We start from the raw sequence: 23,761 nt of genomic DNA, 5'->3' as shown, positions 1-23,761 counted from the left end.
GTCCTCAATTTGCATCATCACGCACCAAAATCGCCTTTGTTTTGGCATCTCTCAAATCACTTGCCACTGAGATCAAAACATAGTGGACCCCATCTCACATTATAATCCTTCCTATATACAGCCACGTGGAACCCACATCACCCGTGAAACACTAACACTAATCAGAATATTCAAATAGATCCAGGCAGTGCTACCACTCACGTGTGAGACTAAGAGATTCAATTTCACACGTACGTACGATGACACAAAATAATAGAAAAATAAAAAATTACTACTGTTCTTTTGTGCAGATACAGGCCGGCACGCCTATAAATACGTGACCTTGTAACCATTGTCACTTAGGAGACACAAGCACATTCAAGTGTTCTTCCTCTTACACTTATCACTTCCTTTAATTTTCCTCAAACACAAATTAATTGTTCCCCCCACAAAAAAAAATGGAGGGAAAAGGATGTTGTGGCAATTTTCTTCAAAGGTGCAAGCCTTATATTGCTATGATATCACTGCAATTTGGCTATGCCGGAATGAACATCATCACCAAGGTTTCCCTCAATAGGGGAATGAGCCACTACGTTCTTGTTGTGTATCGTCATGCCTTTGCTACCGCAGTCATCGCCCCTTTCGCTCTCCTTCTTGAGAGGTACTTTAATTAATACCATCATCTTGCTTGAGATATTAAAATTTTTCAGTTATTACAGTTTCAAATATATATATTACTTCATTTTATTTTTATTTATTTTTGGTTGGTTTTGTTATACATACAGGAAAGTGAGGCCAAAGATAACTTTTCCCATTTTCATGCAACTCTTTGTTCTTGGCCTTCTTGGGTTAGTTTCTTTGCATATCTCCACAGTACATGATGAAGACTGCCATCAAGCTTAAGATACATTAATTCGTTTATTTATTTATTTTTCATTTTTGATCTTTACATAGGCCTGTGATTGATCAAAACTTCTACTACGCCGGCTTAAAGTTCACGTCGCCGACTTTCTCCTGTGCCATGAGTAACATGCTACCTGCAATGACATTTGTCATGGCAGTTCTTTGCAGGTAACTAAAGTCATCATAATCCTTATCTCATATTGATGCCATTTATATTAACTTGGACAAAAAGATTGATTTTTTTTTTTTTTGGTACTATTCTTAAAATGAAGGATGGAGAAAGTGGAGATAAAGAAAATTAGATGCCAAGCAAAAATGGTGGGAACTATAGTGACTGTGGCTGGAGCCATGTTGATGACAATATATAAAGGTAATGTCATTAATTTGGTTTGGTCTCAGCACATCCACAGTCATACATCCTCACCTGTCCCTGCGGCAACTACTTCTTCGGACAAAGACTGGCTTAAGGGTTCAATTCTTTTAATCTTGGCTACTCTTGCTTGGGCTTCATTCTTTATTCTTCAGGTAGCTAACTATCTAATTAAAGATTCTTGAAAGTAGTTAATTATTTTATGACTTGTGATTTTGTAGTACGTTCATGAATTTGATTAACTTTAATTTGTTGGTTTATATATTTTTACTACAGGCAGTGACAATGAGGAGGTACCCAGCTCACCTCTCACTCACAGCCATTGTGTGTTTTCTTGGAACTTTACAATCTATTGCTGTTACTTTTGTGATGGAACACAAAGCTTCTGTTTGGACAATTGGTTGGGACATGAATCTTCTTGCTGCTGCTTATGCTGTGAGTCTCTCTCTCTCTCTCTCTCTTTCCCTCTTCACTCTCTTTTTATGCTTTAAATAATTTACTTAATATATATTATAATTGATATTTACGTTTTCTTTTTCTTTTCTTTTTCTATTTTTAATTTTATGTACAGGGTATTGTGTCATCAGGCATTGCTTACTATGTTCAAGGGCTGGTGATGCAAAAAAGAGGACCTGTCTTTGTAACCGCTTTCAGCCCTCTGATGATGATCATTGTTGCAATTATGGGCTCTTTCATTCTTGCTGAAAAGATATATGTTGGAGGGTAATTATTCAATGAAATCTATTTTTATTTTTATTTTTTTTAGTTTTACTTATTAAAAACGAATAATCGTATAAAAAAAGTAGTGCCACTAACTCATTTGTTTTGCTTGTGGTTTAATTTTCAGTGCTCTTGGGGCAGTTGTGATAGTCATTGGACTCTACGCCGTGCTATGGGGGAAATACAAAGAATACGAAGAAAATAAAATAGAGACAATTCCTGAACCCATTAAAAGCTGTGGAGAACATGGACACACTTTAGCAATAATTGATGACATTGAAGCTAATAATCATACCCAACTGCAAAAGATTGAAAGCGAGACCAATAAGCCGGCAGTGACTATCAGTGTTCCAATTCCAAAGAAATCCATGACAGCCATGGAAACACAGAAGGCTTAATCAATTAGTTGAGAGACTAGGGAGAAATTAAGAAAGACAAATAATAAGAGAGGTGGCCATGAAATTAAGGAAGAGGATAAGGGGATTTTTTTTCCGTGTATCTTTATTTTCCCTTTTTTAAAAAAATTTTAAACTAATTTAGAGTTTAAATTATGAGAGCTTGTAATATTTTATGTAAGGTAATTCTGTGTTAATGAAAAGGAAAAGAGAGAAATGAGAATCCTCAGTTTGATTTTTAATTGCTATGAGTTGTGACATGTGGTTTGTTTGTTCCACTGAATAATTTGCTGACGATTGATGTAGATTCCACTAAAATGGCTAGTGGTGATCCTTTTTATTTAAATTCCCATTTTTCATTAATCAATTGGTTGAGTTTGATGTGGCTAAAGCTATCATCGAATATAAAGTACACACTACTTTCTTTTTTAGCGTTGATTTTTTTGCTTTTATTAAACAAATTTCTTTCATTACCAACATACTAAATGAATCACGGTTTTTTTTTTTTTCTTGTATTATTCAACGACACATCAAATTTTAAGTATGACAAATTGAAAATCAGCAATAACATTCAATATAATTCTGTATCAAGTATTAGTAAATTGTTGTAGTCAGAAAAAGAAAAAGCATTTGTAAATTGTTTCTCTCATTAGTATAATAAAATTACGATTGGTTGTTTTTAAGCGTATGTGACAAACTTTATTGAACGCTCTTATTCATCAACATATCTTACCTTAAATCTCATTAATTATTTGTGTTTAACAAGGCTGACTGCTTCTACAGGCGCTTGAACTTATCCATTTTCAAGATTTTATGTTATAGCCTGCTTAAGTTTATAGTTTCTCCCTAATGATCCTCACTGTTGACCCTCTCAAATTTATTGAGTTTATGTTATAACCTATTCAAATATATAGTTTTTGCATTATAGTGCCTGTGGAACCAAAATTTTAGTTCCATCACTGAATAGGGATAAGAAATCTGTGTACGATCCAAAAAGTATTTGAAAAAAAGAAAAGGTTTCAAATTAATATTTGGATCCATAAATTTATTAACTTGCCCCTTAATCTACTTATTTTATGCTGTGATCCACTCAGGTTTGTTGTTTTTATATTATGGCTCCTATCATATATATCAAAATTCCAGTTCATATTTCTAAATGAGGACGTGTATATCGCAGAAAAGAAATTAAGCAAACATGTTTAATGCATACGTAGATCAGTTGCCAAAACTTCAGCAAAAATCATTTGGTATTGAGGTGATATAACCGTTACAGAAAAAAAAACTGTAATTATAAAAAAAATTAATAATATGTAGTACACATAATTTTTAAATAATAATTTTAACAAAATAAGTAAAAGTATAATTAATTTTTCATCATATAAATATAAAATCAATTCAACTTAACTTTCAAATTACAGCAGTTAGTATTTATTAAATACTTCAATACTGTACATTTTAAACTATAGTTGCTCAACCTTAATCCCAAACAACAACTAATTAGTCTCTACAATCTCGGAAAAAACCTAAGCAGGAATATTGATCAATTTTTTTCCGAATCGCATAATAGAATCCTAACCAGTTAACATAGCATCAATTGATCTTTTTGCCTTCTTGAAACCGAGATACACAGCCCATTACAATTGAAAGCTTCGATTCCTTCTTACCATTTACAACATGCATAATTGAGTAAGTGGCCAAGTTGTCTTGTTGAGTTAGTTAGGGATAATCCCACCAGCTTATTATGATATCCAACTTCTTTGAATCACATGCATCACCTTTAATTTCTAACAATATTCTTGTGCTGTCATTGTTTCAAGATTGATTTCTGTCTTCTAGGACTTGCTAAGAGCTTAAAGAATAGAATCGATCGCAAAGTCTATGTTTGCTTAGCATAGAATCTTATGCTCAAGAATGATATAGTTCAGTATGTGATCATACTTGCATACTTTGAAGTAGAACCAACACATATAATTGAAATAACTTTTCACGCTTATTATTTAATTCGTGCTCAACAATCTAATTTGTACAACATGAAAAATAAGCATATGATAATTTCCTCCATATTTATATTTCATATATATTATTGCTCTGATTTCGGCTCGCAAAGATGTTGATTATCTTGAATGAAAAAAATAAAATAAAATAAAATTTAGGATCATTATCTGATTTTTTAGGTCAATTTAGTAGTATTGTAATTTTTAAAATAATTATCATTAACTGTATTGTAGAAATAATCAACTATGAAGAGAATTAGTTAAACTTTTGGTAAAATTTTATTTTTAAAACTGCTAGTTTTAAAAGTAGTCTTATATATTTAGTAAATCTAACAGTTAAAATATTGTTGTAAGAATGTAAATTACTACGTTGAACAAAATGCTTAATAAAATTTGTTTACACATTTACAAACATGTATATAAAATATTTTTTATCGGTATATACAATAATTAATAACTAAAATATTTATATTATTAATTTTATTTTTTATTTTGTTATTGATATAATTGGTAATAATAATAATCTATTTAAATTTAATGAAATTATTTCCTAATTAATAAGGATAATTTTATCATTTATATAAGCATATATACGGAATTGCATTAAGTATAAAATTAATTCTCAAAATCATATTTTAAAAAACAACTACTTCTTTACTTTTCAAAATTTACAGTAAGATGAAGTAAATTTACTAAAAGTAATTTTTAAAAAAATTTGTCAAATACTAAAATTGACTTTTAACTTTTCAAAATCATTTTTTATCTCTTAAAAATAATTCCAAACACACTCTTAGGGCGTTTGGGATTGCTTTTGGTAGGTTTAAAAGTGATTTTAAAAATTTAAAAGCTAATTTTAATATTTGGTAAACAAAAATTAAAATCACTTTTGTCAAAATCACTCCCTCCTACAATTGATTTTGAAAAACAAGAAAGAAGCAATTTTGTGATTCTGATTTTGAGAATAAATTTGATCCTTTAATACAATTCCATAAATATCCTTAAAATTATTACCTAAACTGAAAATTATCCTTATTCAAATTGGAAACAAAATCAATATTTTAATACATTTTTATTATAATTCATCAATATAAATTTATTAATATCAATTTGTTGGTCGAATTATTATTAAATTTGTTTCACAATATTATAAATTTAATTATCAAATTTTTAAGATAAAAAAATAAAATCAATATATTATAATTTTTTATTTTTAAAAAATTATTATAATACACAATTAAAAATATTAAATGTACATATTTTTATATGTATAAGTAAATTTTATCCTACATTATATACATTTTAGTCATTTCTTTCTCTCAACAGTTTAAAAATTAAATTTATCAAACATCTATAACTGCTTTCAAAACTCACAGTACTTTTGAAACAAAATTTACCAAATACTTAATTAATTATCTTCACAGTTGATTATTTTTACAGTATAGTTAACAACAATTATTTTAAAAGTTACAGCATTTCCAATTCGACCCTCAGTAAAAAAAGTACTATAACATAAAATCATTTCACAATAGAATAATAATAATAATAATAATGAGAGAATCAAACGTCTACTTTCTTTTGCTTTTGTAACAACCATATAGATAATATTGTATTAGAGCATAATAAAAAATTCGTCAAATTTTCATTAAGAAAACTTAGCATATGCTAACTAAAGAGAACAGTACTGCTTCTGGCCTAATCCAGAAACTCCATGACATAGTTCCAGTGCCACGCAAGAGTCTACTAATTAAGATCTGCTACTTTATAATGTGCCAACATCCACTAAGGGAAACGAGAATGGTCGATTATAAGAATAAAATTGATGTCTAGCTGTACTGGTGACAAATATTTAAGATCATATCTTCTCAGTGGTAGCTTCCGTAATCAACTATAATTAACAAATGATTGAATAAATCATTTTTTGATGGGGATTGAATAAATCATTTAGCCACAACATTTCACAGTTCAACATTACTGAAACCTTTCCAATTTCAGCAATTAATGTTTTCATTTTCTTGCCAATTAATCACTTAATTAGTGGTGTCGATTTATATAGTTGATCAAGGTAATTAATCGATACAGATATGAAATGTTCATAAACGGTCACCGTATGTCTTTAAAAATGTCATACATTAAGTTACAAGCAATGGTAATAATGCCCATTTTTCATTTCAATTTCTTTGTATTCAATAATTGAAACTTGTATGGCGACACCACTAACCACTAATCAAAATTGATTGAAAGAATAGTTCACAAAAATAAATAATCCTCATCATAGCACAAAATGAGAGTGGGGAACATCAATGTCTAATAGTGTGAATCATATATACACAACAAATGGCACAGTATATAGCATGACATAATTGAACTCCTAATTTTGGATATTTGGATAGGATCAATTCAATAGCCACACAAATATATTTATTTATTCATTTATAAAGTGAGTTTTCAATCATGGATTTTTGACTAGATTAAAATCAGGGACAAATTAAAAGAAAGATATATACATACATCAGATAAATATATTATTTAATCTTAAAATAGTATATCCAATAATTGTGAGATTTCAATTAGGAATCCCTCACTATATTAAAGTCAGAAAAAAGTTAAAAAATTTTAATATATTATATGACAAAATACGTTATGTATGAATTATGAGTTCTTTAATTTTCTTTTAACTTGTCTCTAACTTTATTATGATCATGAATTCTTAACTCTCTCTCTCTCTCTCTCTATATATATATATATATATATATATATATATTAATTCGCTTTCGAGAGTGTCAAAATCTAAGTGCCTCTGCTGGTAACAAAAGCAAATTTAGTTTGGATAATGACTAGAGCATAAGTTCCACTTGAAACATATGGTAATGTTGCATGGAAACCACTAAAATATTAGATACATGATGATGATGCAACATCGATTCTCCACATAATATACACAATTCTCTTTAGATACCTCTATCTGCAAATTAATTTTTTTTTTTTGAAAGATCGTTTGTCTTGTTGCCTGGAAACACCCCAGTTCAACCAAAATCGATATTTGTATCAGCTCCCACTATTATTAATACTTTTTTTTTTATTGGACAATAATTTTAGTGTCACAGGATCTTTCTTTCCCACCCCTTCTTTCTTCTTTTTTCTTTATTTGCGCCATGGACACTTGTAACTTAACTTTATTTTAATTTACAATGCTATATCTTGCATACAAAGCTACTATGTAGATTTAGATTCAGGGTAAATTATTAATGCTCCTTTAGTTCCGCTGTTTAAGTCAAATTCTAAGTTAGTCCATCCATTTTCAAAATTTTCTCAAAATCCTATGTCATTACGTTGACAATTATTGGATATATTTTTTCACGACTAAATGATTTATTTATCTAATATTATTTAAACTTCAAATGAATATAACTTATAACGAGTGAAAAGTATATGAGAATTAAATATATAAAAAAAATATTATAAATATTCCATACATACATGTGGCCTCAATTATAATCCATACATAAATATTACAATGCTATATCCTATGTCAAATTCTTTCCTATACATAGAGTTTATAACCGGATTAAAATTTAATGGCTTTTCGCTATGATAATTTAATTTAAACTTTAAAGATCAACTATTTTTTATCGAAAACTTTTTGGAAAGTCATAGATCATTATATGTTATGTTGTAATAACTTAACTTTTTGAAATCAAGCAATCTTAAAGGACAGAGGTTGCTTGCATCATTACCTGAACAGTTGCCTAAGCCCACTAATTAATATGCTTTCATTAATTGTTTGATTTATCTCATATTTATATCTCCTTTGAATTCCGAATATGACTTCCAATTGAGATAAAATATGTCTTATACATTACGTCCTGATAATGTGATTAAAAATAAATTAAAGGCGATGGACAAAAGTTCTTTAATTTTCAGGATTGTTATGTTACAAGATATTGGACATCCAATACACTTCAAAGCAAAGTATATGTGGAAAGGAAAGCCAATCAACCAATAATTTATACACATATATATCATTGGTATGACATATATAGCACATTAAACCAAAACATATATGTTTGAGGGAAATACTCCGATGAGACCAGACGTGATGAGCAGATGTTTGGTGGCAGAAGTCTGCGAGCAGGTGTGTCCTGTAAGAGCCAGGTAACAGGGGAACAGGGGCAGGAATATCCTGCTCATCCACGAGCACGTCATCCGCGAGGCCAATTTTCTGTAAGAAGCATAAATCCATTCCTGCTGTATTCTTGCTAAGGGTTTATTCGAGGAGACCCGGTCAACGACAGTTGGCGAGGCACGCTCTCTAGCCCAAGAATCTAGGCACGAAGGCCACGCAACCACCCACGACTACGGAAATGGGGAATCCACATCCGAAGGTGGGGAGAATAACGGGCGTAAACTGCGGAAGGTCGGGACTCAGAGGAAGCCTATAAAAAGGTAGCCAACAAAGGTAAAATGGTGAGATTTTTTGCTATTTGAACTAAGAAAAAAGAGAAAACAACCTAACAGCCATAAGATTTGTGGCAAGCGTTCCCCGAACCTTCATATCTGACTTGAGCGTCGGAGGGTTTGCGCCGGGAAAACAACCGGCGTACTCTGACCTGTCTGTGTGCGCAGGAACCTCTGGAGAAGAAGCTTACGAGGAGAGATCCTGGTCGTGGTGAAGTTGATCGAGCAGAGACCCTGGTCGTAGAACGAGGAGAACCAGAATCTCGCATCAACATTTTGGCGCCGTCTGTGGGGAGCTGAGCAAAAAGCTTCTGTTGATAGCAAGAAGAGAAGGAAAGCAACTGAAAAGTAATGGAGATATGAGGAAGTAGCGCACAAGGGGGGGATATGAGGCTTAATGATTCCGTGACTCTGAGGGAGATAGCCAGCGAAGCACGGGAAAAAGCCATGTTCGACCGGATGGAACGGATGGAAAAGCAGATGGAGACCTTGACAACCATCTTGCATGAACTGCGGAGCGAGCCAAGGGTACTCGAAGAGGAAAGGGTGAGAGGTGGTGGAGTGACACCAGGTCCCGATAGTGTGAGGAGAAGCCAAACCACCAGGAGATTTGGTGGTGAGAGAGGTAACATACCTTTGCGGGGAGAATTTCATAGAGAGAAAGACCAGTCCCCGGCAAGATAGATTTTTGACGAGGACGACGGGGTGGTGAATGCAGAGGAAACAAAGTTGAGGCAACACTTGCATGATGTAGAGCAAGAGCGGGATCAAGTTGCAGCACATGACCCTGGTCGTGCAGTGCAGCTAGAGGAGGAAGTGCGCAGGCTAGCGCAGATAATTGACAACATGCAAGGAAGGAGCAGAGCTCCTGGTTGGAGGATAATGCTAGACGAAGAATCACCGCTCACAGCAGAGATCATGAGGGCAATTATTCCGAGAGATTTCCGCCTCCCAGACCTCAGATACTCGGGAACAACTGATCCGCTGGTGCACATAGAACGCTTCAACGACATAACTGGGGTATAAGGATTATCTCAATCCCAAAGGTGCAGGGTGTTCCCACTATCCCTTGAGGGACGTGCACGAGAGTGGTACAGGAAACTTCCTCGGGGCAGCATTAAAACCTTCGAGCAGATGTGCCAGGAATTCGCAGAGCAGTTTAGTGGGGCAATGGCACCAGAAGATGACATGATGGAGCTGAAAAGCATGAAACAGGGGGAGCAGGAAACCCTTCGGGAATTCATCAAGAGGTTTCATCGTGTAGTCCTTGACTTGGGGGCCTTCAACCACCCTCAGACCTTAAGGGGATTGAAAGAAGGGGTGAAGATAGGAAAGCTGTGGTACAACTTAAGAAGCTCAGTTATTCAGACGTATGCGGCCGCATATGAGCAGGCTAAGAGAGACATTGAGATTGAAGAGGAGAAGGCCGCACGGATTAAAACAGACCAGTTAGAAGGGTTGGGGAGGAAAGAGAAGAGAGCATTACTAGGGAATGGGCCGATCAGGAGGAGGGACCACCGGACCTCGGGTAGTGGAGCAGGAGGTCGGGTAACTGCTTACCAGCCTCATCAGAGGCCACCACAGTACCAGCTCAGCAGGGCTCAACCTCCTCGTTCCCCAGCTAGGGAGCCTTGGAGAAGGTATGACTCGGCATATGGTGGTTTTCATCAACACTCCCACAGTAGTAGAGGGAGCAGACCAGAAGTGCTGCCACTGCCTCCAACTCAGAATGGAGCAAATAGAGAAAGGACAGTGCACCTGATTGACCAGAACCAGGACTATGGGCGGTATACTTCCTTGAAGATGTCCCTGGACGAGGTTTACGAGGTCATAAAGGATCGAGGATTGCTGTACCCCCCTGCCCCAATAACAAAGCTACCCAACATGAGGGATAGGGAACGCTATTGTAAGTTCCATGGCACTGATGGCCACACCACAGCAGATTGCAAAGATCTCAAGACCCAGGTTGAAGATTTGGTGAGAAATCGCTATCTGGACGAGTTTATAGATGGGACCTTCCCAATGGTAGCCTCAACACGTGAAGGCGAGCAAAATCCCCAATCATCGAAGAAGTCACTAAGGCATGCAAAGGCTCACCAAGTCTCAAAGTCTGTTTTATGGCGAGACAGAAGTCAAGCGTGCCAGGATCTGCTCGACCACGAGAAGGCGAGCAGAATCCCAATCCTTGAAAAATCAAAGGCATGCAAAGGCTCATCAAGTCTCAAAGCCTGTTTTATGGTGAGACGGAAGCCAAGCGTGCCAGGATCTGTTCGACCACGAAAAGGCGAGCAGAATCCCAATCCTTGAAGAATCAAAGGCATGCAAAGGCTCCTCAAGTCTCAAAGCCTGTTTTATGGCGAGACAGAAGCCAAGCGTGCCAGGATCTGCTCGACCACGAGAAGGCGAGTAGAATCCCAATCCTTGAAGAATCAAAGGCAAGCAAAGGCTCACCAAGTCTCAAAGCCTGTTTTATGGCGAGACAGAAGCCAAGCATGCCAGGATCTGCTCGGCCACGAGAAGGCTAGCAGAATCCCAAGCTTTGAAGAAATCATCTAAGGCATGCAAAGGCTCACCAAGTCTCAAAGCCTGTTTTATGGCGAGACAGAAGCCAAGCATGCCAGGATCTGCTCGGCCACGAGAAGGGTAGCAGAATCCCAAGCTTTGAAGAAATCATCTAAGGCATGCAAAGGCTCACAAAGTCTCAAAGCCTGTTTTATGGCGAGACAGAAGCCAAGCATTCCAGGATCTGCTCGGCCACGAGAAGGGTAGCAGAATCCCAAGCTTTGAAGAAATCATCTAAGGCATGCAAAGGCTCACAAAGTCTCAAAGCCTGTTTTATGGCGAGACAGAAGCCAAGCATTCCAGGATCTGCTCGGCCACGAGAAGGCTAGCAGAATCCCAAGCTTTGAAGAAATCATCTAAGGCATGCAAAGGCTCACCAAGTCTCAAAGCCTGTTTTATGGCGAGACAGAAGCCAAGCATTCCAGGATCTGCTCGGCCACGAGAAGACTGGCAGAATCCCAAGCTTTGAAGAAATCATCTAAGGCATGCAAAGGCTCACCAAGTCTCAAAGCCTGTTTTATGGCGAGACAGAAGCCAAGCATGCCAGGATCTGCTCGGCCACGAGAAGGCTAGCAGAATCCCAAGCTTTGAAGAAATCATCTAAGGCATGCAAAGGCTCGTCAAGTCTCAAAGCCTGTTTATGGCGAGACCAGAAGCCAGGCGTGCCAGGATCTACTCGACCAAGCGAAGGCGAGTAGACCACCAAAGTTTTCAGTCTTGATTCATTTCACTCTCAACACTAGAAACTGGGGGACCGGTGTTTGAGGGAAATACTCCGACGAGACCAGACGTGATGAGCAGATGTTTGGTGGCAGAAGTCTGCGAGCAGGTGTGCCTTGTAAGAGACAGGTAGCAGGGGAACAGGGGCAGGAATATCCTGCTCATCCACGAGCACGTCATCCGCGAGGCCAATTTTCTGTAAGAAGCATAAATCCATTCCTGCTGTATTCTTGCTAAGGGTTTATTCGAGGAGACCCGGTCAACGACAATTGGCGAGGCACGCTCTCCAGCCCGAGAATCTAGGCACGAAGGCCACGCAACCACCCACGACTACGGAAATGGGGAATCCACATCCGAAGGTGGGGAGAATAACGGGCGTAAACTGCGGAAGGTCGGGACTCAGAGGAAGCCTATAAAAAGGTAGCCAACAAAGGTAAAAGGGTGAGATTTTTTGTTATTTGAACTAAGAAAAGAGAGAAAACAACCTAACAGCCATAAGATTTGTGGCAAGCGTTCCCCGAACCTTCATATCTGACTTGAGCGTCGGAGGATTTGCGCCGGGAAAACAACCGGCGTACTCTGACCTGTCTGTGTGCGCAGGAATCTCTGGAGAAGAAGCTTACGAGGAGAGATCCTGGTCGTGGTGAAGTTGATCGAGCAGAGACCCTGGTCGTAGAATGAGGAGAACCAGAATATCGTATCAACAATATATTTGCTACAAATTTAATACTCGTATGAAGCTTCTTGGCATCTTGAAAACACTTTAGCTTGGTTTTTTTTTCTTAAAAAAAAAAAAAAACCTTCTAGCTCAACTTACGTGTCTCACTTATACCAATGATTTTAATATTAGAAAAAATTAATTATTTTTTTTGGAATTGAAAAAATAAATTATTAGAAAAAGAAAAGTATTTCTTTTCTAATTTCTTTGGAGTATGCTATTATTGACTGGAATCAAACTCCTTGTTTTACGATTTCAAAAAGTAAAAAAAAATAAAAAAAATAAATCCGCTGTGTTGGCACGCAAATATCACATACTTAGTGAGAGATATATCTAAATTTATGTGGACGAAACTAAATGTAAGGCTAAATATGCTTTTGTTGTGGTTCATTTATATATTGGTGGGATGATGGCCTTATCTGAAAGATTTCTCGACCATTCCATAGTAATTAATTGTATTTTATTTTCAGTGACATTGACATGTACTCTCAGAGCGACAAAAGTGATTCATATTGGAAGTTATCTAGTTTTATATATCATATTTAATTAATTACACATCTATTGAATTTGAAATGCATCGTCAATAAATTGTATGCCAGGCAATGGATCATCTTTCCGATTGAGACACCCTAGTGGGCCTTCTTATTCAATTGATTGAATCCTTTGTAGGTTGGATTAGCCCAAGATTAAAGATTAAAGTTGGGCCAATGAGTTAAGATGAACCCCTACCTTTAATTTGGGGCGAGCCGATTTAACATCAGCCCGCTGGATTTTTTATTTTTTTTTATAAATAAAATGCCTCCGAGAAAATTAGTTTGTTCAGTTCAGCCAATGTCATGCATAATTTATCCTTCTACTTCGTTCATTCCAATTTCAAGGGTTGGGTTATTTATTTAAAAATTAATCTCTGATACAATGTAGTGTTTGCTCACATTTAAGCCCACTGAGTTATAGTGCCTTTAATGTGAGCCCATTACAAATTCATAGGCCTCTTGTGCCCTACTAGTCAGGAAAATGAACAACATCCTAAATCCTTCAAAATGAATAGAGAAAATGAGCTACAGTTTGTCACGAATAATACTATTAAAACCACTCGTCAAATTTAATCAATAATTTATATGCCAAATTAATCCTATAAACATTTGTAATCTTAGACAATTTGCACAGTCTTGGTCAACTTGGAACAGGCAAGTAGATCTGTTGTGATGAGGCCATATGGGCCTGTCTAAGCAGTTGGGTTAAGTTCATTTCCGTTGGATTTTTGGCCCGCTTATGCCAACAGAATAATCTTCTTAACTGAAAGTAGACAGAAGGAGGGAAATCACCAACGGCTTATCTTCAACTGAAGCATTAAGCGCAAACACTCTGTCCATTGAATTTCAATGGCAACCACTTCCCTAAAATCCCATTTCGAAACGGTAACAGAAACAAAACCTCCAATCTCAGTTGAGAGAGAAATAGGAAAGCAAGGCTTGAGAAAGCAAATTCTCAGAAAAGGAACTTCCTGGCAAACTCCACTTCTTGGAGACGAAGTCCAAGGTACTACTCTTTTCCTCTGTTTTTCAGGGGAGGTAGGAAAGGTTATTTTAACCTCAGTTATAATGTAAATTATGTGGTCCAGTTCATTTCAGTGGTCATATTGATGGTGGGGCATGTTTGGCTTCAAGTCGTGATACGGGAACTCCCTTTTGTTTCAAATTAGGCCAAGGTAATTTAATCTCACATTTCATTTTCATGAATCCAATTTTATTTGAATATGAGGTAAAATTGCACCATTTTCTTCTGGAAAACTCAGAAGAGATACTTATATTTAACAGCTAATGATTTTACAGCCTCTGAATCTCAAACATATCCGAATTATATATTACGGAACATGGGTTTCAGGTGAAGTAATCAAAGGATGGGATGAAGGTGTTGCGACTATGAAGAAGGGTGAGAGAGCAATCTTCTTTATACCATCGGTGTTAGCCTATGGAGAAGCCGGTTCTCCTCCGCTGATTCCTTCAAATTCGAGCCTAGTATTCGATATTGAATTGCTATCTTGGAGCGCCATCAGGGATATAACTGGTGATGGAGGTATCTTAAAGAAAATAATAAAGGAAGGTGAAGGATGGGCCACTCCAAGAGATAATGATGAAGTTTTAGGTAATACTAATTCGCATTTTTGAGCATTTGTTGTTGGCGTTTCACGTATGTGACGAGTCCGGATGTTTGACGGCCCATCATGACAACAATAATCATTTTTTTTTTTTATAATTTTGTAGTTAAGTATGAGGCAAGGCTTCAAAATGGAGCACTTGTTTCTGAATCTAATGAAGGTGTAGAATTTCGGGTATTTGATGGTAAGCTGAGCTTGCTCAGTAAATTGATGTTCAATAATATCTTTTCGAAGCTTAATGTATGATTCTTGTGTATAAGATCAGGTCATCTTTGTCCCGCAATAAGCAAAGCAGTAAAGACAATGAGAAGGGGTGAAAAAGCAGAACTGGCAGTGAAGTTCTCCTGTAAGTCGGTGTTACTTGTTCCATCCAAAGCAGTAAGAAATCTTTACTGGAAAACTGACATTGTCATTATTTGTATCAATTCAGTGTTTGCTGACATAATGAATCAATCACGGGTTCATTTCATCTTTGTAGATGGCATTGAAAATGACGGCTATGAAGCTACCAACATTGAAGGCGGTGTTTCATCCTTCTCGAATTTGACCATCCAACTTGAGCTGTTGTCATGGAAAAGTGTCGTTGATGTCACCGGTGATCAGAAAGTTCTAAAGAAGATTAAAAAGGCCGGTCAAGGCTTTGACCGCCCTAACGAAGGTTCCCTAGTGAAAGGTACAGTCTTACAAACAAATGTATCTGCATTTTGTATTATCTTATTCAAATTTCAGATTCAAGTTGGACTTTCATTTTTACTTCTGTATCCTTAGTGATATACATTGGCAGACTTGAAGATGGAACAGTTTTTGAGACAAGGGGATCTAACGAGGAACCGTTTGAGTTTACAACTCTTGAAGGTAGTTCATAGCTCCTATTTCTCCATTGAATTTTATTGAAATGAACAATAACTTTAACTTTCCTCTTCAGAAAATGTAAATGAGGGCTTGGAAAGGGCGATCATGACAATGAAAAAAGAAGAACAAGCCACGGTGACGATTAGTGCAGAGTATTTGTGCAGCCATGAAGTTTCAGAATTGGTCTCTGCAGATTCTGTTCTTCACTATGAAGTCACATTGATTGACTTCACCAAGGTCACCTACTCTAAAAGCTCTAGCACTAATTCGATGAAGTAGACATGATTCCAGGACCATCAGCCTATTAATTACTACATACCTGTGACATGATTTCAAATTAATTAATACAGGAAAAGCCATTTTGGAAGATGGACACTCATGAGAAAATAGAAGCTTGTGAAAGGAAAAAACATGATGGAAATTTGCTGTTCAGGGCAGGGAAATACTGGCGTGCCTCAAAGAAATATGAAAAGGCAAGTAGGTATCTGTTAACTAATGAATTCTTTTAGAGTGACGAGAAGAGTGATCAAGTGTTGGCTTCTTTTCTGAACTGAAGTACTTGGTCAACAACAAAAATTACAGGCTGCAAAGATTATTGAATTTCATCACTCTTTCACTGATGATGAGAAGCATCAAGCAAATGGACTTCGATTATCATGTTATCTGAACAATGCAGCTTGTAAACTCAAACTTGAAGACTACTCCGAGACTTCGAGTCTATGCACAAAGGTTTGCTTCCTCTAATTGATTCAAAATATGCATTTATTATGCATACAAATATTGCTTTGCTTCATTTTGACTGACAGGTCTTAGAACTTGAGCCACTAAATGTGAAAGCTCTCTACAGAAGGTCCCAAGCACACTTGAAAACATCTGAACTTGAAAAAGCTGAGGCTGATATTAAGAGGGCTCTAACCATTGACCCAAATAACAGGTAAGAGACTCATTATTTACCTTAATTACATCCTGTATGGACAATGATTGTTTAGTTTTTTTTTTTATAATTTTATTTTTGATTTGTTTTGGACTGCCAGAGTTGTGAAACTTGTGTACATGGAGCTAAAAGACAAGCAAAGAGAATATGCCAAATATCAAGCTGAGATTTTCGGTACCATGCTCTCAAAGATGGGTTAGCTGGAAGGAAATGTTAAATTTCACGATCTTGGTCCGAGCCATCACGGTGTAAACATGAATATGCTAGTTTGCTAAAATATTACAACTTATCTGAGATTAAAATATATTTAAACAAATAAACCATCATTTTTTTTAGAAATAATAATAATTATTTAACTATCTAACTAGAAAAATACTTGTATGGGTGTCATAAAATAATTATCCTACAAAATTAAAGTTGAGGGTCCCATTATTGGACCCACCATGTAACCAATGCTCTGGCATTTGGGATTTGGCAGAGCCCGCTAAGTCGGGATGGCAAAACCCCCGGCCGGGTCTCGGTATTGCAATGACCGGATTCTATTCGGATGCAACCGATTTGGGTTTGGATTTTAATTCGGGTATCCGAATTTCATATTTTTTAATATTTTATGTGTATATATTTTTTATTTTTTTGATAATTTTATAAATTTTAAATTTATTTAAATAAAATTTGACATGAAAATATAAATTTTAAGTGTTTAAAACTTTATATATGTATAATAAATGAGTCAAATAAATATAAATATTTAAAATAATATATATTTTATAATATTTTTTTAATAAAATCCGGGTTCTAAGTTTATCAAGTGATGCCCAAGATCGATCTGGCTTCATACCCACGCTGGATAATACCCGGTCCACAACGCCTGGATACGGTTCGGATCCGAACCAAACGAGTATTTTTGCCACCTCTACCCTTAAGGTGGTATGCTAAGCTCACACTGGTTTTTTTTCATATAGCTGTGGGCAAAAGTTGAAATCAATACTAAAATGTATTGAGAGGAGAAGAAAGAACTTTCCATTAGAGCTCTCTCTTTCAGTCTTTCTTTCTCATAAGAAAGTATAGTGTTTGGGCGGCCCGTGACAAAAGGCTCACTTATTTTTATTATTTTTTAGTTTGATTGTGGAACAAAAAACACTTGTAAAATATGAATGCACTCAGCTTCGTTTAGACAAAATAAAATTCTTTAGAAAGAAAATTTTTGAAGTCGGACTTAAAATTTAGGAGTTAACAACTATATGAAAAATTTTTTTACAACATTATAAATGTATGTTCCTACTATTATCAATTCATCCCAAATTTTATTAAAATTAAGATTTCTAAATCTGAGATGGACTCTCTTTGTAAATGCCAATACAACCCTTACTGCCTTGGGAAAAAAAAAAAGAAGAAGAATCAGCCCATTGCTTAAGCGAGTGGATTGTCTTTTCTACACTAGCGCGTTGGCTTTACCTTTTCTTTGTTGGCAATGTTTGGTGTTTGATTTAGTCATGCTGTCGTCATAATTGCATGGGAAGAAAGTTAGGTCGCGGGAAGTGCTTTTCGGTTTATCCATTACCATTAGGCAAAAGCAAAAGTGATTTTGTCAAGCCAACACATGCCCAGGGCCTTCCAAAGCAAGATTCCAATGGTCTGTGGTATCTCTCAATCTCACCAACCCACCACCAACTCCAATGGGTCCCGTAATTGATAATACTCGGATACCCTTTTTTAATCTGGATTAGACACCTCCCAAATCCGAAGCCACCCAACTTACGCCAAATTCACCACCACCCAAACAAGGAGCAACAACAACCTACTACATATTATCTTGCCAAAAACAAAATCTGTAATGACCATACCCAAGAGTTTTAAATATTTTTACTTTCAAAAAGAAAAAGTTTTTAAAATTTTTAATTTCATAATACTGTTGATGTTTAAGAAAAATCTTTAAATACTCAAATAAATATTTATAGAGGGCAAATCTTGATTCAAAACGTTTATATATATATAAAAGAAACAATATTTATCATCATTAACATACAATTTAACACAACTAAAGCTTAGGAACATTTGTGGTGATTCCTGATCCAGAAATTGAATATAGATCACAGTGCATATTTAACTTATTGGAAATGGAAACCATGGATACCACCAAAATATATACAGTCAACATCATTGTAGGATATATAACTTTGAAATATAGTCAATTTTTCTACCTAATATCTACGCTTAAATTTCGTTTCGTAGAGCATAGCTTAAGAAAGAAGGCAAGAAGCAGTCGTGATAACTTCGTCCCCATTTAAGTGCAACTATAATTTCAATCATTATTACAAGGACAAAACTCTTGTGTAATAATGCGAACTCTTAGCAGTCGATGACAGGACATGGCTCCATACAACTTGATTACCGCACACGTTGCTTCAAAATGAATTACATCTATTTCTTCTTTCGGTGGACTGTACAGTGGCTTCACTTTTTTTTTTTAATTACATTACAGTAATGCTCATATTACAATTGATATTATACGATATTTACAATTAATATTTATAAATCAGACAATTACTTAAACTAATTTATATTAATTTTTATATAGTGATATCTAAATTTTTCCCTCTCAAATATTCGAAGAGTGTATACTTCACTCACATTTTTAAAAGAGATATTTATAAATCAGACAATTACTGAAACTAATTTATATTAATTTTTATATATTGATATCTAAATTTTACCCTCTCAAATATTCGAAGAGTGTATACTTCACTCACATTTTCAAAAGAGATATTTATAAATCAGACAATTACTGAAACTAATTTACATTAATTTTTATATAGTGATATCTAAATTTTACCCTCTTAAATATTCGAAAAGTGTATAATTCACTCACATTTTCAAAAGAGAAAAATCTACTAAACCTCTACATGCATTGCGAAAGTTTGAACCATTACTCTCATAATTGTGAGTACAGAGTCCTGACCTCTGAACCAGTATAGTGGTTTCACTTTCATTTCATTATCTCTCTTTTTTTTTTTCTCTCTTTCAATTCATATTTTTCTGACTAGGATTACATTGACATTGACAGACCCTCCCACCCTTTTCATGCCGTCTCAGGATGCATTATTGTTTTAATTTAATATATTTAATATAATATTTTTATCTCACAGCTTGAATACCGTGAAATAATTAATTTTTATAAACTTTCTAATCATTTAAGGCTGCTCTTATAACCCTTAAAAATAGCGTAGTTGGACTCTACAATGTATTATGGTTCGTTTTCATTCATTTGAATTTTCATCAATCCGTTGCGACACATCAAACGCGTACAAATGAATTCGTGGGTTCATCAGAGCAGTAAGATTCTAACACCTCACCAACCTTTGAATCCTCTCCCGCACTCCTGTTTGCAAAAGTTTCTCACTTCACCAACCCCAATTTCCAAAATGCACTAATAAAAAACAATCCCCACCCTCTCAATTTCGAAACTAACATAACACGCTCCTTATGATTGGCCCGATTCATGTGAGTCGGCCAACCATTAAAAACCATACGCTTGGGCGTGCCATTCATCAATTCTCATTCATGGCAGCCATTCATCAATTCTCATTCATGGCAGCCATTCATTTCATGCTTTAGCTGGTGAGTGGTGACTTAAATTTTAGTTTCCCACGATATAATTTTTTTTTCCTTTTTATCTTTTTTATTTACATGACGTGATTTCTTAACAACGTCAGCAAATTCATCCACCAACTCCCCCGTTCTTCATCTCATATATGTCTCTAAGTGTATTGGTCTAACTCAAGCCCTACCATTTCATTTCCGAAGTTTCAAGAAAAAAGGAAACCAACCAACACAAAATGGCTCTCCCACTCATCCCATTATCAATCATTTTCATCATCCTTGCATACAAGCTCTACCAACGGCTGAGATTCAACCTCCCGCCCGGCCCTCGTCCGTTGCCAATCGTCGGAAACCTCTACGACATAAAGCCGGTGAGGTTCCGGTGCTTTGCGGAATGGGCTCAACAATACGGCCCAGTCATTTCGGTTTGGTTCGGCTCGACTTTGAACGTGATTGTGTCCAACACAGAATTGGCTAGAGAAGTGCTTAAAGAGCATGATCAACAATTGGCCGACAGGCATCGAAGTAGATCAGCTGCAAAGTTCAGCAGAGATGGCAAGGACCTCATTTGGGCCGATTATGGGCCTCACTACGTCAAGGTTCGTAAAGTCTGCACGCTCGAGCTTTTTACGCCGAAGAGATTAGAGGCTCTGAGACCAATTAGAGAGGATGAAGTCACAGCCATGGTTGAATCCATTTTCAAAGACTGCACCGATCCTCGTATGCTTTCCCCTTTTCCTTGATCTCTCTTTCATATTCTTTTTGTTAATTCTTCTTTCATTTTTTTGGTAATTATGAATCTGTTCTGTCAATCACATAATTTTTCTGCATGCACGTTAATTAAAATGGATACATTAATTATTTTGCTTGTTTCGGCCAATTAAAGCATGTGCCTCCAATATGGTAAAAGATCACCAATTAGATAAATTATTTTATACCTAAACTATTTATAGACAATTTTGTGGCTTTTACGTTAAGCGTATTCAATTAGATTTCATTATTCGCATTTGGCATCTTCTTGGTTTTTTCCATTTAACTTTTTTTTTTTTTGGTTGCCTTCTTGGACGTGTGTTGACATCAAAATATTAACATGTTTGATCACAAATCTGCATAATACGGTGGGGGAAATAGTGTTTTAAAGTACTATAAATAAAATTAAATTAGAATGGGGTTGATGAACAACTCTTACAAATTGATTGAAAATGGTGCTGGTGAACAAGTTCATTTTGCAAATGTGAAAGTTAATATGCATGAGTCATGACTTCATTCTTCTTTTAATTAATTAAAAATGCATGCCCAACGTGAAGTATGAATTTTTTATTTTATCAGAATTTCTATCCAGATATCATTTTTTATTTATTATTATTTATATTTATTGACCAGATCACATAACGTTGAAATTAATTCCCCAATTACATTCATATGGTCCCTTTCAGCCTTCAGTTTCATACCTAATCTATCGGCTCATTAATTTGGCCGTTGTGAAAAATGAGAAGTTATAAATTGATGAAATTCGTTTATTCATTTCTCAAATGATTAAGATTTTACCGACTCTAATTATTTTAATAATTTTAAGAAGATAATTCTTGGTGGTTAGAACTTTTCCTTCAAATTAAATTTAGGTTGGTGTTCACACCAGACACTGAACTTTTCTTGTCATGGTCATAATAAGTGTAAATGTGTGTGTAGGGATAATCTTGTCATTATTTGACATAAATTTTTAAGCTATGTTCGTCAGGCTCTTAAATTATACTGTAATTATATCGATTTAACTTCTATTTAAAAGTGATTGTTATGTAATTTCAGGGTGAAAAAAACAATATGCGGCTATATTATATCAAATATACCATACCTATAGATATAGCATATTATATTATATCAAATATACTGGTCAGTAATTTGCTATAAATCGGTTATGGTCAGTAATTTGCTATAAATTGGTTATGATCCAGTAATATTATGTGGTCAGTAATTTGCCTTTTTAATTTTTTTAATGGTTGATTAATGCAGTTATACAACTGGGTCTAATTGATTTTATATGCTCTATTTACTTGCAGAAAATTATGGGAAGAGTGTACTAGTGAAGAAGTATTTGGGAGCAGTGGCATTCAACAACATTACAAGGCTAGCGTTTGGGAAGAGATTCGTGAATTCAGAAGATGTGATGGACGAGCAAGGGAAAGAATTCAAGGCAATAGTAGCTAATGGGCTGAAGCTTGGGGCATCGCTAGCTATGGCTGAGCATATTCCATGGCTTCGTTGGATGTTCCCATTAGAGGAAGGGGCATTTGCCAAGCACGGCGAACGCCGAGACCGTCTTACTCGAGCTATCATGGAAGAGCACACACTTGCTCGCCAGAAGAGCGGTGGTACCAAGCAACACTTTGTTGATGCTTTGCTTACACTGCAAGAAAAATATGACCTAAGTGAAGACACTATCATTGGACTCCTCTGGGTAACTGTCTAAAATCATTTTATTCTCTCACTGTCCACTAGTTAGTCAACTTAATAAATGTGTTATATTATTTCCACTTGCTCAGGACATGATCACAGCGGGCATGGACACAACTGCAATCTCAACAGAATGGGGAATGGCCGAGCTCATTAAGAACCCTAGAGTGCAACAAAAGGCTCAAGAGGAACTAGACCGTGTGATAGGATTTGAACGTGTGATGACGGAAACCGATTTCTCAAACCTTCCTTACTTACAAGCTGTAGCCAAGGAGGCTCTAAGGTTGCACCCACCAACTCCCCTGATGCTTCCTCACCGTGCCAATGCCAATGTTAAGATAGGTGGCTACGATGTTCCTAAGGGATCAAACATTCATGTAAACGTATGGGCAGTAGCTCGGGATCCTGCAGTCTGGAAGGACCCGTTAGAGTTCCGGCCTGAGCGGTTCTTCGAGGAGGATGTGGACATGAAAGGCCATGATTTTAGGCTACTACCATTTGGTGCTGGTAGGAGAGTGTGCCCAGGTGCACAACTTGGTATAAATTTGGTCACATCAATGTTGGGCCATCTATTACACCATTTTGCTTGGGCGCCACCAGAGGGAGTGAAGCCAGAGGAAATTGACATGTCAGAAAATCCTGGATTGGTTACATATATGAAGACACCATTACAGGCTGTGCCAACTCCTAGGCTGCCTTCGCACTTGTATAAACGTGTGGCCGCTGATATGTGATTTTGCCTTTCAGCTTTTCTGCTTGTTTCTTCCTTAGGCTTTGGATTTTGAACTTACAATGAGATGGGAAATTGTTGAAACATCTATTGGCCCAAAACAAGGCCAAATAAATCACTGTGATCTATGGAAGGAGTATAGAGTTTTGCTTGTAATTTGACTTCCATGGTCTTCAAATGACGGTATGCTGCTTGTGGAGTTAAAACACACCAAACAAAG

The 23,761-nt window shown here is 36.0% G+C and overlaps 3 protein-coding genes across 10 annotated transcripts; all 3 read left to right on the top strand.

Moving 5' to 3' along the window:
• The first annotated feature begins 324 nt into the window (after nucleotides 1-324).
• LOC102624898 (WAT1-related protein At5g07050-like) lies at nucleotides 325-2,609 on the top strand. Its single transcript, XM_006481965.4, has 7 exons — nucleotides 325-640; nucleotides 765-827; nucleotides 934-1,050; nucleotides 1,155-1,407; nucleotides 1,529-1,687; nucleotides 1,824-1,975; nucleotides 2,100-2,609. The coding sequence occupies exons 1-7, from the start codon at nucleotides 438-440 to the stop codon at nucleotides 2,368-2,370; spliced, it is 1,218 nt and encodes a 405-aa protein (XP_006482028.1). The 5' UTR covers nucleotides 325-437; the 3' UTR covers nucleotides 2,371-2,609.
• An 11,405-nt stretch (nucleotides 2,610-14,014) lies between these two features.
• LOC102624513 (70 kDa peptidyl-prolyl isomerase-like) lies at nucleotides 14,015-17,787 on the top strand. Of its 8 annotated transcripts, none has more exons than XR_008055664.1 (12): nucleotides 14,019-14,355; nucleotides 14,438-14,524; nucleotides 14,701-14,961; nucleotides 15,081-15,158; nucleotides 15,240-15,320; nucleotides 15,453-15,647; nucleotides 15,743-15,829; nucleotides 15,900-16,063; nucleotides 16,177-16,299; nucleotides 16,409-16,555; nucleotides 16,674-16,760; nucleotides 16,861-17,787. XR_008055664.1 is itself a non-coding variant. In XM_006481964.4 (12 exons), exons 1-12 carry the CDS (start codon nucleotides 14,199-14,201, stop codon nucleotides 16,958-16,960), a joined length of 1,608 nt encoding a protein of 535 aa, XP_006482027.1. In that variant the 5' UTR covers nucleotides 14,020-14,198; the 3' UTR covers nucleotides 16,961-17,787. The 8 variants fall into 8 exon arrangements, 2 of the variants coding, with proteins under 2 accessions (XP_006482027.1, XP_052299133.1); XR_008055665.1 differs by having other exon boundaries at nucleotides 16,640-16,760; nucleotides 16,861-16,937; XM_006481964.4 differs by having other exon boundaries at nucleotides 14,020-14,355; nucleotides 16,633-16,760.
• A 2,525-nt stretch (nucleotides 17,788-20,312) lies between these two features.
• On the top strand, nucleotides 20,313-23,697 carry LOC102624231 (cytochrome P450 98A2). The gene is made up of 3 exons (XM_006481963.3): nucleotides 20,313-21,080; nucleotides 22,418-22,815; nucleotides 22,901-23,697. Exons 1-3 carry the CDS (start codon nucleotides 20,597-20,599, stop codon nucleotides 23,543-23,545), a joined length of 1,527 nt encoding a protein of 508 aa, XP_006482026.1. The 5' UTR covers nucleotides 20,313-20,596; the 3' UTR covers nucleotides 23,546-23,697.
• Nucleotides 23,698-23,761: the final 64 nt, after the last annotated feature.

This window comes from Citrus sinensis, chromosome 6 (genome assembly GCF_022201045.2).
Source record: "Citrus sinensis cultivar Valencia sweet orange chromosome 6, DVS_A1.0, whole genome shotgun sequence".
Taxonomy (NCBI): domain Eukaryota; kingdom Viridiplantae; phylum Streptophyta; class Magnoliopsida; order Sapindales; family Rutaceae; genus Citrus; species Citrus sinensis.
This window is presented reverse-complemented; position numbering and strand designations above follow the sequence as displayed.